Source organism: Sus scrofa, chromosome 17 (genome assembly GCF_000003025.6).
Source record: "Sus scrofa isolate TJ Tabasco breed Duroc chromosome 17, Sscrofa11.1, whole genome shotgun sequence".
Taxonomy (NCBI): Eukaryota; Metazoa; Chordata; class Mammalia; order Artiodactyla; family Suidae; genus Sus; species Sus scrofa.
This window is the reverse complement of record NC_010459.5, coordinates 62,376,913-62,393,430: the sequence shown is the minus strand read 5'-3', so window position 1 is coordinate 62,393,430 and position 16,518 is coordinate 62,376,913. Positions and strand designations below refer to the sequence as shown.

Here is a 16,518-nt window from a genome sequence, read left to right as displayed (position 1 = left end):
AGGCGTCCCCTGGCTGTGAGAAAGTTCCCAGAGCTGGCCATGAAGCGCCTGCTGGTCTGTCCTGGCCCCTGGCCAAGAGGTCTGAGGCAAAGAGGTGGCAAAGGCTGGCCTCCTGGAGCCAGCGTCTGCGTGGCTCAGGGCGCAGAAGCCACAGAGGCCGAGAGCAGCTTTGCGGCTGACAGGCCATGGCCGACGGATGTGCTGTCCAGTGAGAGCAAGGCTGGGATTCAGCCAAGAACGGGCTCCAGGGTGGTCCCCCTGGGACCCGCCTTCCCACCCAAACACAAGAGCCTTCGCCCTCCAGCCTGGCCCACCTGTCCCAAAGCACTACCCCGGGAAAGAAACTACAGGAAAAGCCACGGCTCCAGAACCTCGAGTTGGCCCCTCCTGGCCACAAGTGCCTCTGCCAGGCGGTCTTAGGACGCAGGCCCAACCGGGGGACACAAGGGCCGAACTGCCGCGGCTGCCCCGTCTCTAGCAGGGCCAGGTGAGGGCAGGCCTGTCCCGTTACAAGCTGCCCGCCCAGGCGGACACCCACCGGAGACTCTCCCGCTCTTCAGCAAGGTGTCTGCCGCCTGCTGCTCGGGGAGCCCCTGCCACGCCCGCGGGTCTGGCCCTTTGGGGGTTCGCCAGACACCCCGAGTTCCCACATGCCTTACCGTGAAGTCTGTGTCCCACACAGGCAGGGGACCGGGGCACTCAGGCCCTTGCTCCTGACCTGGCCTGGCGGAGGTGCCTGGCACGGTCCTGGACCCAGTGGACGGACGTGCAGGAGCAGGGGCCTCGCACCACCAAAGCCCCGTGTTCCTGCTGGGTCCGCAGGGCCCTCACTGCGGCACCTCTAGAAACAGTGCCGAGTGCCCCACAGCGAGGGTGGCGCCCGGCAGCGGACAGCTCCCCCCCCCCCAACCTAACACGGCCCCCGGGGTGGGGCGCCTGGGCCAGACCGCACAGGAGCCCGTCTCCCCAAGGACCCTGTGAGTAGCCGTCCCAACAGGTCAGGGCTCCAGCTCAGGACGAGGCGCGTGGGGACACGCACACCTGCTCCTGGCCTGCGTCGCGGCAGCTGCGAGACCCTCGCCTCTCCCAAGAGCCACTGCTCTGGGACCCTCACTCCAGGCTGGCAGATGTGACCCTGGCTCTCAATCTGACCTGAGTCTTCTCCTCGCCCTGGCCTGACCTCTGACCTTGGTGCCAGGGGCAGACCGCAGTTCCATGACTGAGACCCTCAGCATCAGCCAAAGGCACAGCGACACGCTGCAACCCAGCTGCCACACCAGTGGCCGCCAGCAGCACAGGCGGGACATCCAGCACAGACAGCGGCGAGAGGGCTGGGGAGCAGCGGGGGAGCAGCGGGGGGCGGCTGCGCGCAAACCCCAGGGCTTTTGAGCACCTCTGAAGGTGAAAGACCAGCACAGGACTTTCCAGGTGGCACAGGTTAGGGTGCGGCCTTGTTGGCGCGGTCCTTTGGGTCACTGCTGTGGCACGGGGTCTATCCCAGACCCAGGAGCTTTCGGCTGTGGACAAGGCCTCCCCCTCCCCCCACAAAAAACCCTACAGCAAACAGGAAATTAATGGCATTCCAAGGACAGGCTGCAGCCACCGTCACTGTGTGGCCGTGTGCGCCACCAGGCAAGGCGTTTATTACTGAGTCGCTGGGGGCATGACAGTGTGGCCGGCCCCCCACAGCAGCAGGGAGCCCTGCCCTTGGCAGACCCCGGGCCCCAGGGACGGGAGCGAGCCCCCCGCACGGGCAGGCACACGGCCCCAGGGTCCCGGCCGAGGTGTCTTCCCATGGCGACTGGCATTTTTGGGGTCAAACGGAAGGAACGAGGAGGCAGAGCGGCCGCAGCACCAGCGGCGGGGGCCCTACCAGTCCTGGTTGTCCCAGCCCTCGTCCACCGCGGGGGGCGGCGCTGCCTTCTTGGTGACCTTGGCCCTGCCCTCCCCGCCGCCCCCCCAGGCCTCCCCGCCGTCGCCGCTGTCGCTGTTCTTGTTGTTGGATGCGGAGCCCGAGCCCCACACATCCCAGCTGTCCGAGCTCCTCCTGTCGGCAGAGGCGTCCGCGCACGTCCAGCTGTCGCTGCTCGGGGACCTGTGGGCCTTGGCAGGGTCGGCGCTTCCGAAGGCCTCCCAGAAGCCCGGGTCGAAGGGGCTGCTCTGGGAGTGGTCCCCACCGCTGTTCTGGTGACTCTGGCCTTCCGGGGGTCTGGACAGGGAGGGACCTCTGAGCGGCTGGCACAGGACCATCGCGGTGGTGGCCCCGAGCCGCCTGGCCTTCCCCGGGCGTCTCCCCAGGGAACGGGGCTCGAGAGTGCAGTCCCCCAACCCCCGCCCCCAACCAGGGCGCTCTGCCAGTGCCACCCAGGGTCCTGCGGCTGTCGCACTTGTGCTAGGGCAGGGGAATGCAGCCGAGGCATGGAACCTGCTGGAAGGACTCAGACAGGCCTCGGGCCACCAGCGCCCCGTCTGCAGCAGCCCCCCCGTCTGCAGCGGCCCCCCTGTCTGCAGCAGCCCCATCCAGACCACATGCCGAAGGAAAACCTACACAGCTGGTCCCCACAGCAACTGAGGGGAAAAGAAAAGGCAAGAGGGACCCTTCTCTGTGCCGTGGCGTCAGGAAGGACAGAGAGCCCCCATCCAAAGCCAGAGCAGCCACACTGAACACACCCCACAGCCCGGGAGCAAGGAAGAGGCGCCCTGGCCTGGGGGCACAACAGGGCACCTGCCACAGGGGAACGGCCGCTGCTCCGGCCTGGCCAGCAGCGTCTCCCCATCAGGTGCCTGGGGTCCCACCTGGGGTCAGAGGTCGAGAAAGACGGCTAGGTGGGGCGCCAGCACAGAGGCCCGGCCAGGAGCCCTGAGTGCAACCAGGTGCCGGGTCGGCTGCTGTGGACCCCGTTGGGGGAGGGGGTCAGAGGCCCTCCCCCTCCCCCCTCCCAGCCCAGAGCAGCGGTGGCTCCTGCGAGATTGAAGGCTGAGCTTCAGAGCAAGAGGTCAGGGCGCCTCCGCTTCTCTGCACCTCGAGAGCTCCGGGGACTTCGGCACCGTGACCCCTGGACCCCTGGGGAGAGCCCAGGAAGGAGCCACGGAAGGGGCCCGCGGGGATGGGGACCCGGCCCACCTGTCCGAGGAGTCCTCAGTTCTCCCAGAAAAAAAGGTGGTGACGTCCCGCCATCCCCTGCTGCCCGCTCCCTGGACCTGGAAGGAGGCGGAGGCTCAGTCCGGCGCACAGCACCCGGCCACGTTCAGAGACGCAGCGACACCAGGGCTCCGGCCGAGACCACCCTGGGCAGGATCTGCTGGGGCAGCGGGACGCCTGGCGGGCAGACAGCGAGGGGCTCCCAGGCAGGCTGCCCCTGCAGGGCCCTACGTTCCCCAAGCACGGCTACCAGACGAGACGGCGGGCAGCCCGCGCACTCACCCGGGAAAGGCCAGCAGCGGCAAGAAAGGCAGAGAGAAAAGCGACAGGTTAGTGGTGGTGACAGGCGCTCCTCAGGCCGTGGGCAGCGAGCGAGCACCTGACCTTCCTGGGGCCCCAGAGGCCCCGCGGCCGAGACCGGGGCCTGCAGCGCCCGGCCCTTCCCGCTGGCGGCCCTGGCCGCGCTGGACCACGGAGACCGGCTCCCAGCGGGGCCCACACGGCAGGCGGGCTGCCTACCTTGGACGCCAACTGAGAGACCCCACTGGTCACATCGTCAAAGATCTTTCCCTCCTTCACCTGGGGATTGAAAGGGCGTCATCAGCCGAGCAGACGCCCCCCTGCCCCGGCCGCTACTGAGGACAACGCCCACGGGCACCTGCTCGCGGGGCCCGTCTCAGCCAACGGAGGGGGCAGCGGGCCGCCCACACTGCAGCCCGGGGCCCCCCTCGGACCCTCCCTGGGGACCTCTGCGTCAGCCGCAGCCTCCCGGGGACAGGCGGCACTGCCCCCCAGGCCCCAGCCCCGGAGAGCTCCTCTGCCCCACCTGGGCCCCCTCGGTGCACTGAGGTGGGGTGGGGGGTGGTGTGCACACCCGGCCACATGGGGGGCCCAGGGCCCCCGCAGGAACACAGGGAGCAACACCGACAGGCACCCCTCAAAGCCCCCTAGCACCCACTGCCCCCAGGACCAGGGCCTGGAGCCGAGCGCCGTGAGCAGCCGCGCTACCTTCTCCTGGGCCGGCTTGAGGACGCTCTCGTTCAGACTGTGGCCCAACTCGGACGCCTGTCGGAGAGAAAGGCGTGATGAGAGTCCCGCAAGCTCGGGAGCACGTGTCCCAGGACACGGGGCAGGCGCGGCAGCCAAGAGCTCTGCCCAGCGGGAAGCAGCGGAGGGCGAGCAGCCCACCAGCACCTGGGGCCCAGGCTGCGGGGAGGCGGGAGACGCCGGCCCGGACCCAGACGCTCTGGGATGGGCCCAGGCCCTTGGAGTCCCTCCCCGCCACAGGGACCACACACACCCCATCCCGCGAGGCCACCCCTGTGCTGACAACAAGGCCAACTACGCAGGAGCGCAGACAGAAGGGATGGAGCAGGGGGGCAGGGGGGCGAGCCCAGGTCAGGTCAGGCAGGCTGGTGGGGAGTCCACTCGTGCGGGACAGGACTCCTCTCGCTTATTCGGCAGAAGGTGATTAAACTAAAAGAGGAAAATGCCGCCAAGGACCTGCAGGCCCCACCCCCGGCCCTGTCACGGCAGCCGCAGGTGCCAGATCCCACGCCTCCAGCCTGTGACGTGGATGCCCGAGCTCTGGGGATGGGCCAGGCAGGGCCAGGCAGGCTGGTGGGCAGCTCTCAGCGCAAGCACACGGAAGCCCCGACACACAGGCCGCAGAACGACAGCTCAGAGCAGGGCACATGCCCAGACAGACCAGGGGGCGTGCGTGAGAACAGATGCGGCTTACCGGCTCCGGCTGCTGCTTGGAACCCCAGAACTTTACCCAGGCAGCGTGGCGAGGCGGGGAGAAGGCGAGAGAGAGAACGAGGCGGTAGGAGCAGCAGTTTGGCAACAACCAGGTCGTGTCCCCAACAGGGCCCGGTGGGCGTCCCCACCCCCAACTCCGCGCTTCCCAGGACCACGTGTGCCAGCGGCTCAGGCACCCAAGATGGGGGCTCAGAGATGGCCCCTGAGTGGGGCTGGGACACGTCATGCCACCCCTCAGGGTGTGAGGGGGCCCGTGTGGCCCTGAGGCTCCAGGGACAGCCTCCATGGCCGCGACCTCCTGAGTCCTGACCTGGTGCTGGAGGCCTGGCACCACACAAGACCTGGCACAGCTGCTAACCAAGACCGGGAGCAAGACCAATGCCAGGGCCCAGGACACTGCCCACAAGAAGGGAGGGTGCTGACCAGGGACAGAAAGATGCTGCCTCGGCAGGACACAGGCCCTCTGTCCCAAAGCCAAGGGCACAGCGGCCCAGAGTGCCCGGCTGCCAGGGACAGTGAGGACTTCGGCCCCACGGCCCAGGTGCAGCCGACTCCACCTGCTAAATCCCGCAGGCACCTCAAGTGACTTGGGCTGATGGGCGATGGGGCAAATTTGTGTGCGGGTGCCCCCTCCCTGGGCACAGGAGAAAGGGACCAGCCTAGCACTCTCAACAGCGGCTCCCTGGGTTACCTTCTGACTTGCCTGGGATCCAAACTTCGTAGCCTGAAAGTAAAGACAGAGAGGGCTTTCCAGTCATCTGCCCCGACGTGGGCCACCAGGGCCACCAAGGCTGGACATCCTCATGGCTCAGACCCCCAGGCCAGCTCCTGACGGCCAGCCGCACAGGTGCTCACCCCACAGCAGCCCTAAGGCGCCCCCCAGAGCTGCCCCAGACCAGGTGCCCCTGGAGGGAGGCCAGTGGGGGAGGGTGCCTGTGTACCACCCAGGACAGATGGCCTGGACGTGGGGCCCACAGGCTGCCCACGCCACCTCCCACTCGCTGGCAGTCACCGTCTGGCCACATCCCTCAGCTCTGCCCGGTGCTCCCAGGCTCTCGCAACAAGCCAGGAGAAGGCCGGACCCCCTGCAGAGATAAGGCCCCAGAGAGGAGTGGCAGAGGCCACGGCGGAGCAGCGGTGTCCAGGCGCGGGCCCCCCAGGCCAGACGGGGGCGGACTCGGGGCACGGTGGCCCCAGGAGCACCTGCGAAGCATTCCCACTATTCAAGCAAAGAACCTCTGCGGGCCTCGACGGTTTGCTGGGCGTTGGGACCCTGCTGAGGGTGGGGGCTGGGGGGCCGCTAACCAGAACCACTCAGCCTGGATGGGACCCTCTGGCCTCCGGACCCGCCCAGCCCGCGCAGTCAGGGGGCAGGACAGCTACTTACGCCCTCCTTAGCGGCTGAGGCAAACCTGCTGGCGCCGGTGGTGAAGCTGCTCCAGCCCTGAAAGGAGGGACGGCCACTGAGCAGCCCGCCCCGCCCGCCGCCCCCCACCGGCCTGTCCTCCGCGGGGGGGGGGGGCTGCCCCCTCCCCATTTTCCCCGGAGACGGGCGCCCCCCCAGACAGAGACAGACTGGGGGCCACTGAAACCTGTTTTCTAAGTCCCAGGCTATTCTCCAGCCCCCGAAACACATTACAGCAATTTAGAAACAGAAACGTCTCACTGAAACCCCGACTCAGCTGGCTCCTCCTCAAGAAGACACAGGGGGCCCTTGCGCGACTGAGACGCGACTGAGACGGGACGACCTGGGGGGTTGGAGACGCACGGGGGGGGGAGGACTTCTGGCAGCCCGCCCCCTTCCCTGAGCGCCTGGGGGACAGCAGGGGTTCGGAGCCCTCCACGGGGGATGAGTGCGCGTCAAGGAAGAGGGCATGCAGTGGTGACAGCGGCCTCCTGTGGCCCCGTCTGCAGGCTCCGTGCGCACCCGGCCCAGCGTCGGCCAGGCCTCCCACCTCCTTCGAGGCCCCCCATGCCCTGCACTGGCCCTGCCCACTCGGCGGCCAGGACCCCATCGGGTCTCAGAGCGTCCAGCGAGCCCCCGGAGCTCCCGGCCGGGCCCTCGGGCTCTGCGTCCTCCCTACAGTGGACAAGGCCCTGGAAGTGCCCCTGAAAACGACGGTTGGACCCGGAGCGGCCGAGGCTGGAGCTCTCCAGCTCGTCACCTCTGCCACCAAGACCGTGGCCCTACAGGCCGGCGGCAGAGCGACGCCTCCACCACGAGGGCGGCCTCAGCCGGCGGAGGAGCGCGCCTTCCCGACCTTCCCGAGTCAGAAGGCGCTCTGGCGCCAAAGGGCTGAAGGACGTGAGCGCCAAGAGCAGGCCCCGGGGGCCGGCCGGGTGCCCTCACCGAGTACAAGGACGACATGGCGCTGTTGAGAAAGTCATCTTCCTTCTTCTGAGGCGGCACCGTGTTCCCAAACCCCACGTAGCGGTTCTCCGGCGCCCTGGAGGGGACACAAGCAACAGCCGCGCTGCCCCAAAACCGTGGGGTGCAGATCCGCCCCGAGCCCAAAACGGAGGCTCCGAGAGGCTGGCCCCCGGGGGCCCGAGAACGTTCAGGGCTGCACCGGGGCAGCCACACCCCCGGCGCGGGTTCCGGACGAGGGGCTGCACCTGCCGGAGAAGCAGCGAGCCTCAGAGCCAATGCGCCAAGCGACCGAGTTCAAGTGGCGGCTCCAGGCTCACCCACCTATGGGTCACGCAGGTCCCGTAAGGTCTCCTTACTTTTTGCTTTTTAGGGCCACACCCGTGGCATTTGGAGGTTCCCAGACTAGGAGTCTAATTGGAGCTGTAGCTGCCGGCTACATGGGATCCGAGCTGTCTGTGACCTACCTACACAGCTCATGACAACGCCGGATCCTTAACCCACTGAGCGAGGCCAGGGATCGATCCCACGTCCTCATGGATCCCAGCTGGGTTCTTAACCTGCTGAGCCGCAACAGGAGCTCCCTCATCCCTCCTTCCAGGCGTTCTTAGGAGAGATTTCCTCTTAGAGGTTTTCTCTCCGCTCAAGCCTCCTCCTGCAACGTGGGCTGCTCCAGGGCTTGCCAGTCAGGACCCTTCGAGGCCGCCCACTCTGCAGCCACTGCACACGTGCCTAGACCTGCAGAGCAGCCCAGCCCGCAGGCCAAGCCTTCCAGGGCCGGTCCCCGCCTCTCCCAAGCCCACCTGAGTCTTACCCTTGATAGGAGCCAAGATCATCGTTCAGCCAGTCCTCGAAAGCCTTGTCGGAGCTGGCGGTGGAGTTCTGTGGCCGGCCAGTGGCCCTGCAACAGGAAGGCAGAGGTCAGTGAAGCCGTCGTGCCTGCGGGAGGCCGGGGGTCTCTGGTCACAGCTGGCTCCTCCGAAAACAAAGCTCAGAGTGGAGGGCGGCCTCCTCCACAGCGCCCGGCCCACACCTGCAGGGAGGCAGCAGGGGCATCGGAGGGGCAGAGGCCAAAGCAAGCACGTGGCAGCAGTCTGGAGACCTTCCGACGGGAAACCCGCCCAAGAAAGGCAGGGGAGGGGAGGCCCGCGGGCGCCTTCTCCAAAATCAGTCTCCCGGGAACACCCGCCTCCAGGCCGCCAGAGAGGCAGGTGGCCCTCAGACAGGACAGGGGACGAGAGCAGCCGAGCGCTGTGGGCCCAGACCACAGGGACTCACAGTGCGGACCAGGTCACCACTGCCTGCCAGATGTGCCCTCACTAACTGGGTCTTTACGACACATTCAAGCTGTAACTTAAAAAGGTGCTTTTCCTGCCGACTTTTACAAATCGCTCACGCCAGGAGCTGTCACCACGACCCCAGGTTCCCTGAGCCACAGTGGTCAGTACTGGGCTGACCCGGGCAGAGCTGGCCAGCAGGCCAGAAGAGCAGCTACCCGTGGGCACAGGTTGGCAGCATCTTGGGCCGAGGCGGGGTCCAGTTCCGGGCGGGCGAGGACTCCAGGGACCATTCTCCGCCTTCGGCCACAGTGGCCACCTGCCGGGGGGGCCCAGGTTAGAGGCCGGGAGCCGCCAAGGCCAGCGTTCGCCCACGAGCAGCACCCAACCCCTGCAGCCACAGGCCGGGCGCAAACACCGCAGAGACCAGGTCTCAGGATGCCCGGGGCCCGAGCAATGTGCTGGTCCACGTGGCTCCAACCCCAACCACCGGGGCCCCTCCCTGACAGGCGCCCCCAGCGGGTGCTGCTGTTGTCAGGAGCGTTCACCCACATGGACGCAGTGCACCCCAGGCCGCAGGGAGCCCCATCTGTCCTGCCCGCGGACGTACTGCACAAGGTGAGGCAGGGCCCTCGGGAGCTCGGCTCCCAGAACCACAAAGGCCCTGATGAGCGGGGCAGCTGGTCCGCACCTTGTCCCGAAACAGGGCGGCGGCCTTGCTGTTGTACTTCTCCTGCAGGGACCAGCCGGGGTCGTAGTCCTCCTGGGACTCCAGGAACTCCTGGAACTTGGCGTTCCCGCCCGCTTTCATCTTCTCCAGCTCCGCGTCCTTCCACTTGTCCATGGTGACAGAACGGACGAAGCTGCAGACCGAGGGGCCACCTGTCACCGTACTGAGCACCCAGCACCCACCCACCCGGGAGCCTCCCCGCTCACCAGGATTTAAGAGCCCACCCCAGTCTGGGACCAGACTGGCGGGCCTCCCGCCTCCTGAGATAGAGCGCCTGAGGGCAGGAGGGGCCAGCCTGCGATTTCCTGGCCCGCACGCCCGGGGGAGGCCCTGGTCACAGCTCCGGAAGCCCGCGGCCCGAGGGCAGGAAAGGAGGGCACTGACCTGAGGTGCACCCCGAGCCCGCGGTGCCTCCCCGAGCACTCCAGGCAGATCCAGATGCCGTAGCTCACGCTCACCCACTGAGGGTTAAAGGCGCCGCACTCGAAACACACCTGCGAAGAGCGCACAGGCGGCTGGGGCAGGTGGGGCAGGGGCAGGTCCGGGACCCCAGAGAGCCTGGGCGCCCGGGGGAGGGAGCGGGGGAGGCGGGCGGTGAGACCAGCAGGAGGACGCGGTGGCCACAAGCACCGAGAGAGAAAGAAAGAGAGAGAGAGAGAGAGAGAGAGAGAGAGAGAGAGAGAGAGAGAGGGAGGGAGGGAGGGGGAGAGGGGGAGGGGGAGGGGGAGAGGGAGAGGGAGAGGGAGAGGGAGGGAGAGAGAGAGGGAGAGAGAGGGAGGGAGGAAGAGAGAGGGAGGGAGGAAGAGAAGGGCGGGTGGGCGCGTCAACGACAGGGGGATGCTTACGTTGTTTCCATCTTGCACCCGAATCTCCTTAAGAACCTTCCTGGTTCTCGGGCTGGCCATGGTGCTGCCAAAGAAAAAACCAGCCTCTAAACTGACGAATAAGTCACTTCGCCAGAAAATCAACCGTGGATGTGAAAACACCATAAAATGTAACTTTGAGAACTCCGCTAAGCTGCGTGGGAGCTGCAGGTCCCAGGGCCACTCACTGCAGGCCGCGCCAGGGACCCGCTTACCCCAGGAATCCGCTCCCCACACGCTCAGGAGAGCCGGGAGGCCCAGAGCGCGCTCACTAGGAGTAACGTGCAATCACCGGACCGCGCTGCTCAAGCTCAGGCACCATCGAGGCTGCGTGGGTTATAAAAAGTCGCTCTTCTGGTGAAGTCCAGAGTAGGGGTGCTCTTTATAAACCGCGCGCAGGCGAGCTGCTAAGCCTGGTTCCCCCTTTCCGGGCGAGACGCCAGACCTGTGCTGACAGTATCTGAAGACGGGGAGCCTGCGTTTGCTGCACCCCGCACCTCCCACTGCAGGGTGGCTGCTCGCTCAGGGCAGAAGCCTGGCCCTGACTCACCACTGTCTGCAGGCAGCTCCTCCCTGGGGCCCCTTGGGGATGGAGGTGACAGCTTGGCCCAGCAGGGCAAGGACAGGGGCCTACCGACCAGCGGACCTGCCACCATGCCTCAGGGCCACTGTCGGGACCAGCAGCCTTGCGGCTTGGGCTAAAGTGAAAAGCCTTTTATTTCTTTATAAATCTTCTAGTTTGGGCAAAGTTCAAGTTCAACCCATGGCCCAGTTCGTTCCTGACCAGGAAAGCGGACCCAGGAAGGCCTGAGCAGAGGGAGGGGATGGCTGCCACCAGTGGCGCTGGACGCAGGGACCCCACGGGTCCTGGCCTGGCCGCAGGTGCTTGCCCTCTCTCTGTTACGGAGCCCGCGTGCCAGCTCCCGCCCGCACACGGCCTCTCAGGGCAGGGGCCCTTGTAAGGGAAAGCCACACACAGGGGCCACGGCTGGTTTTTCCCCCTCGGACTCCGCACCCCACGGCGTCGGCGAGGCAACTGCTCTGACCAGCATTCCTGCTGACGGTGCAGCGTGAAAAACCCAGGAGCGTCTCTGTCGGGCATTGCGCCTGTCACCTTCGGTTACTCACCAGGGGACCCTGCCTGTCCACCCAAGTACACCTGCTGAATCCAGACCTCTGGACACCTACTGCTGGCAGGGCCCTTTTACACCAGCTGAACTTAGGAAATAAACATTTATTTTCCGTAATCAAGGGAAATAAAACTAGGAGCTTGCTCAAGGCGCCTTTCCGCTCCCTAGTTCCTGTGCTGTGCCTGGTGGTCCCGACTTTCGAAGGCAAACACCGGACCGAACACTGGACTGCACCACCCCACCCAGCGCTGGGCACCCGGCCCCGCCCCACAGGGGACCCCGCCCTTGCCGAGCTCCACACACCCACAGTGTGAAGGTAGAAACGGGTGCACGAGGCGCCCTTCCCAGAGAAGCTGGCCTGCCCAGAGGCTCAGTTCTGGCCACCACGACCCAGTCAGACAAAAGTCAGAACTGGGGGTGGCCTGTCCTGATTTCTAATTGTATAAAATAAGGCAGAGTGAGTGTCTGTGGAAATACTGCAGAGAAAATATGTGAAAAATAAATGACTTCGCCTGGATTTAAGAGGAATTCTCCCCAGCGACTGGTTCTGTATGTGAGAACCCTAAATGCTGTGAAATTTTAAGTTGGATACAGAAAAACAAATACCTGCTAACTTTCAAAATTAGAGTTTATCAGAGTTCCCGTTGTGGCTCAGCGGTTAAAGAATCTGACTAGGAACCCTGAGGTTGCGGGTTCGGTCCCTGGCTTCGCTCAGTGGGTTAAGGATCCAGTGTTGCCGTGAGCTGTGGTGTAGGTTACAGACGCGGCTCGGATCCTGCGTTGCTGTGGTTCCGGTGTAGGCTGGCGGCTACAGCTCCAATCTGACCCCTAACCTGGGAACCTCCATATGCCGCAGGTGCGGCCCTAGAAAAGGTAAAAAACACAAAAGCAATCCCAAAAAACAAAACAAAACAACAGTTTATCTTGGAAAATGATCCAGGAACTCCTGTTTTAATGTTTGAAATCAAGATGGTCAAACACAGTTTTCTGCACGTGGATGTGGCTTCTGCAAACAGTGAACTAAACACACTTTTTCTCCGTTTATGAAGAAAACCACTTCTCAGACTGCAGGATGCTGCTCCTGAAGTGGGGACCTCCTCAACCCTGGAGATCAAAGGGGGTGACGCAGGGACACTGCCTGGTCCCCAGGGCTGTTACCCTCATCTTTCTCAGACACCAGCCAAGACACCCAAAGCGCCTCGTCCAAGCACAAGGCTGTCTCACTCTAAAGCAGAGAGCGGAAGCCAAATGTCAAGGCTAATTATCCCCGGGCCATTGTTACGGCCCCACCGGGCCCGTCAGAAACAGCCTGGCCGGCACATCGCGCCTGCACTGAATGAGCACAACTCTCCTTCGGGGCCTGCGATGAGGCTGTTCAACAGCGAGGGCGGCCAAGGAGCATACTTCTAACCTGAAGGCACATAACCTGAAAAAGAATCTTAGAGTCGCTTCTCGGTTTCCTCTCCTCCCAAGACGATCACCCACCGCGGATGAGGAGGCAAGGAGCTGAGGCCCGGAGGCTGCCCCCGGAAGGGCCTCTCCGACACCGACTCTTCCCTCCTCGGGCGGGAAGCCCCTTCGGAGCTACGACCCGGCCTGACCAGAGCCTGTGTCCAAACCCGGTCCTGGGTCCGAAGGTGGGGACGGGGCAGGGCCGGCTGGCCCCACGGAGGGGCTGCGGTGGGCAGGGGCCCGTGACAGCCTCGGAGGAAAGAAGGCTGGGGGCCGGGGGCGCGCGGCGGGGTGGGCGGGGGGTCGGTCCGGGCGGGGGCGGCGGCGGAGGGGCGGCGCGGGGGGGCCCCCCGGGCAGCAGTCCGCCGGGGCGGGGGCGGCAGGGGCAAGGCGGCCTCCGGGAGGGGTGGGGGTCCGGGCGGGGCAGCCGCCGGGAGGGGCTGAGGACTAGCCGGGGGGAGCCGGGACTTCGGCCGTGTCTTACCTGGCAGGGCTCGATCCTGCGCGCCCGTCGGGCGGGGGTCCGGGCGGGGGTCCGGGCGGGGGTCCGGGCTGGGGTCGGCGGCGCCGCGAACTGCACCGAAGATGCTCGCCGGCCGCCCACCCCGCCGCCACCCGCTTCCGGCTACGTAGCGCGTCGCGAGGCCTGACGGGAAGCCGGGGGCGGGCCGGCGGGGGCGGGACTTCCTCCGGCCGGCTGGGCCGGAAGCGCGTCCCTGCCCCATCACCATGGGGACGCGTCCTTCCCAGGGTTGCAGTCTCAGACTGGTTGTCCCGCGGGGCCCACGAGGTCCTGGGGGCCGACAGCCACGCTCACCGGCGACGCGCCATCAGGACGCTCAAATGAGGATGGCTCAGGGGCGTCTACTTACAAGGGAGCCGATTAGGGGGGCGTGGGCGGGCTTAGGGCACCGCCGGAATTCTGCGGGCCGCCGGAGCTGGAGCCCCAGAGCTGTGACGTCAACAGGCCCCAAGGAAAAGGGGGAGGGAGAGGTTCCGGGACTCCGGAAGGAGAGAGTCCTCAGGGCCTCTGCCCCAGAGAAGCTGTTATCTTTGGTTGAGGGCGTGGCCAGCCGAGGAGATCTAGCCGAGGAAGCCGCAGGAATAAATGCCGGCCCCTCTGGCCTCTCACCTCCCGATCTCCTGATCCGGCCTCCCGCTGGCCGAGCCCGTTGGTGAACTCCGAGGAGAAGAAGGGTGCAAGCAGGCTGCAAAGCAGTGTGAATAGTAAGATCCCAAATACGGGAAATTTGACTGCAGGAAAGGAACTGTCGAGAGTGATGCTCTCTGGGAGGTATAATGGCAAACGATTTTTGGTTTTGTTTTCACTTTATGCTTTTCTGAGAAGTCCGCATATTCTTCACGGACCTCCGTAACTTTTGGAGTAACCCAATATAAACACTTCTACTGAGACATAGTTTATTTTCAGTAATGTGCATTCAGTGAGTCTTGGCGGATGTGCGCCCCAGCGTAGCCACCACCATGATCAGTTACACGGCATCTCATCGGAGGCAAGCCCTGTTCTTTTAGCCCATTTCTCAGGTGGTCTGTTCTAGAACATCACCTAATAGAATCATGCCACGCTTTCAAATGGCTTCTTTCATTCAGACTATGTTGTCAAGGTTCGTCCCTGTCTTAGCCTCTGTCAGCACTTCATTCCTTTTCACAGCTGAATACTATTCCACGACATGAAAATGCCCCTTTGTTTATCCGTTCACATATTGGACACTACAGTCATCTCTGAGTCTTGGCTGTTGTGAATAGAGCTGCCCTGAAGTTCATGTACAAGTCCTTTAAGGGTATATTTCATTTTTTTTTTTTTTTGGTCTTTTTGCTATTTCTTTGGGCCGCGGCATATGGAGGTTCCCAGGCTAGGGGTCTAATCGGAGCTGTAGCCGCCAGCCTACGCCAGAGCCACAGCAATGCTGGATCCGAGCCGCGTCTGCAACCTACACCACAGCTCACGGCAACGCCGGATCGTTAACCCACTGAGCAAGGGCAGGGACCGAACCCGCAACCTCATGGTTCCTAGTCGGATTCGTTAACCTCTGCGCCACGACGGGAACTCCAAGGGTATATTTCAAAACCTCTTTTGCTTAATTACCTAGAAGAAACATTGCTGGGTGATGAAGTAAAGGGCATGTTGAGCTTTGTAAAAAATTGTGTGGCAGTCTTCCGAAACAGCTGTACCATTTCACACTCTGCCAGCCCCGGAGCTCCAGTTGCTCCATGTCCTTGGCAACACTTAGTATTGTCAGCCTCTTAGTTGCAGCCAGTCTGAGGGGTACAACACAGAGTCTCATTTGCATTTTCCCTCCACTGCTGGTTGAAAGCTTCCCTGGGTGCTCCTCTTCGTTTCTGGGCGATTCGAGCTGCTGGCATCTCAAACACAAAAGGGCTAAGACGGTGTGGATGGGGCACTCATAAGGTCTACTCAGCGGCAATGTGAGACAGTGTGGAGTTTAGCATGAGACCCTGTGGTTGGAACCGAGTGGGTTCCACGACTCAAAAGTGCGAGGGTCTCATGCTGGATTCCCGACAGTGTGCTCCCTGGAGGAGATGGGCTGCGAAGGAGGAAATTTTTTTTTTAAGGGAAGTTCCTGGGCTAGAGGTTGAATTGAAGCTGTAGCTGCCGGCCACAGCCACAGCCGCAAGCACAGCCACACGGGATCTGAGCCACACCTGCAACCTACACCACAACCTGTGGCCACATCAGATCTTAACCCACTGAATGAGGCCAGAGATCAAACCCGGGTCCTTACGGATACTAGTCAGGCTCTTAACCCTCTGAGCCACAGTGGGGGCTCTAAGGAAGCAATGGGAGGAGAGGAAAGGGAGGTGGTCCCGGAAAGGCCACAGTGGGAGCTGCCGTTTGGCCCTGGCTGGAGCGAACGGGGAGAAGAGGCGGAAGTTTCAGTTTTCTCATCATAAAGCTAAAAGGTCAGTCGTCCCCCCCCACCCCCGCTGCCCCGCTTTGGGAGGCCTGGGGCTGTGCTCATCCACAGAGCAGGGCCTCTGTCCCCAGAGCCAAGAGCAGAGGGGTGGCCCTTCCAAGGACACCGCAAGCCTGCACTCACAGCACACGTGGCACCCCTGCCTCTCTCTGCCACATTAAGGCTCACACAGTGGCCACGTCACAGAGGAGAAAGTGCTCGTGGCCGGGGCAGGGGCTGGGCAATCACGCGGCAAATGGTGGGGAACACGCAGCTGCGACTTGAAGCCGTTTTACACCGTCCGAAACACCAAGACCACGTGTGTTTCTTCCAGAACCGCCAGCGGTCCATTGACTCCCAGTTAGAGGAACGCGATCCTCGTGGTTTGTCCCCAGGGCTCCCGACGTTCTCGACGTGAAGACACCGAGGGGCTGTGAGGGCAGCTGAATGAAAAGCTCCGAGGAGGGGGCTCTGGGAGGCCGGGTGCTCCTGGCGCAGGCCCCGGCCACAGGAGTTCACCTACGAGGGCGCTGGGGCCCGGGGTGCGCCGCCACTCTTCCCTGGACTCAGCTTCCCCACCTGTGACGGGAGGGCTCTTTCGGGCCAGGGCCCAGGCTTGCTGCCCACGGGCCGGGAGTCAGGCCGGGGCTTTTGCTGAGAGGAGCTCGGTTTCGACCCCACGACAGCCACGCCGCTCCCGCTGACGTGAACCCGCTGTTTGGGGAAGAAATGGAAGCGCAAAACAAGGAATTTGCCCAAGATGGAAAAGTCATGGAGCGGTGAGCTGAGGTGGGCACCCGGCTTCTGCAGCATCCTCCTCGGAGCGGAACGTGGGCCTTCACTGCGGGCGTGGGGCTGGGGG

The 16,518-nt window shown here is 64.2% G+C and overlaps 1 protein-coding gene across 8 annotated transcripts; it reads right to left on the bottom strand.

Moving 5' to 3' along the window:
* On the bottom strand, nt 1,595–13,371 carry ARFGAP1 (ADP ribosylation factor GTPase activating protein 1). Of its 8 annotated transcripts, none has more exons than XM_021077587.1 (14): nt 13,208–13,362; nt 10,124–10,187; nt 9,663–9,772; nt 9,240–9,411; nt 8,767–8,867; nt 8,086–8,172; nt 7,254–7,350; nt 6,291–6,347; nt 5,595–5,627; nt 4,884–4,913; nt 4,151–4,207; nt 3,662–3,721; nt 3,125–3,195; nt 1,595–2,209 (listed from the first exon to the last, which is right to left on the bottom strand). In XM_021077587.1, the coding sequence occupies exons 2-14, from the start codon at nt 10,181–10,183 to the stop codon at nt 1,870–1,872; spliced, it is 1,275 nt and encodes a 424-aa protein (XP_020933246.1). In that variant the 5' UTR covers nt 10,184–10,187; nt 13,208–13,362; the 3' UTR covers nt 1,595–1,869. The 8 variants fall into 8 exon arrangements, 7 of the variants coding, with proteins under 7 accessions (XP_020933246.1, XP_020933248.1, XP_020933247.1 ...); XM_021077589.1 differs by having other exon boundaries at nt 5,607–5,627; nt 13,208–13,361; XM_021077588.1 differs by having other exon boundaries at nt 3,125–3,201; nt 5,607–5,627; nt 13,208–13,360.

Coding starts and splice junctions, on each gene's coding strand:
- ARFGAP1 (XM_021077586.1), bottom strand. CDS start 10,183: ATGGCCAGCCCGAGAACCAGGAAGGTTCTTAAGGAGATTCGGGTGCAA. Junction 7,351..8,085: donor GATCTTGGCTCCTATCAAGG/GTAAGACTCAGG, acceptor TGTCCCCTCCAG/GGCGCCGGAGAACCGCTACG. Junction 5,628..6,290: donor CCTCAGCCGCTAAGGAGGGC/GTAAGTAGCTGT, acceptor CTTTACTTTCAG/GCTACGAAGTTTGGATCCCA.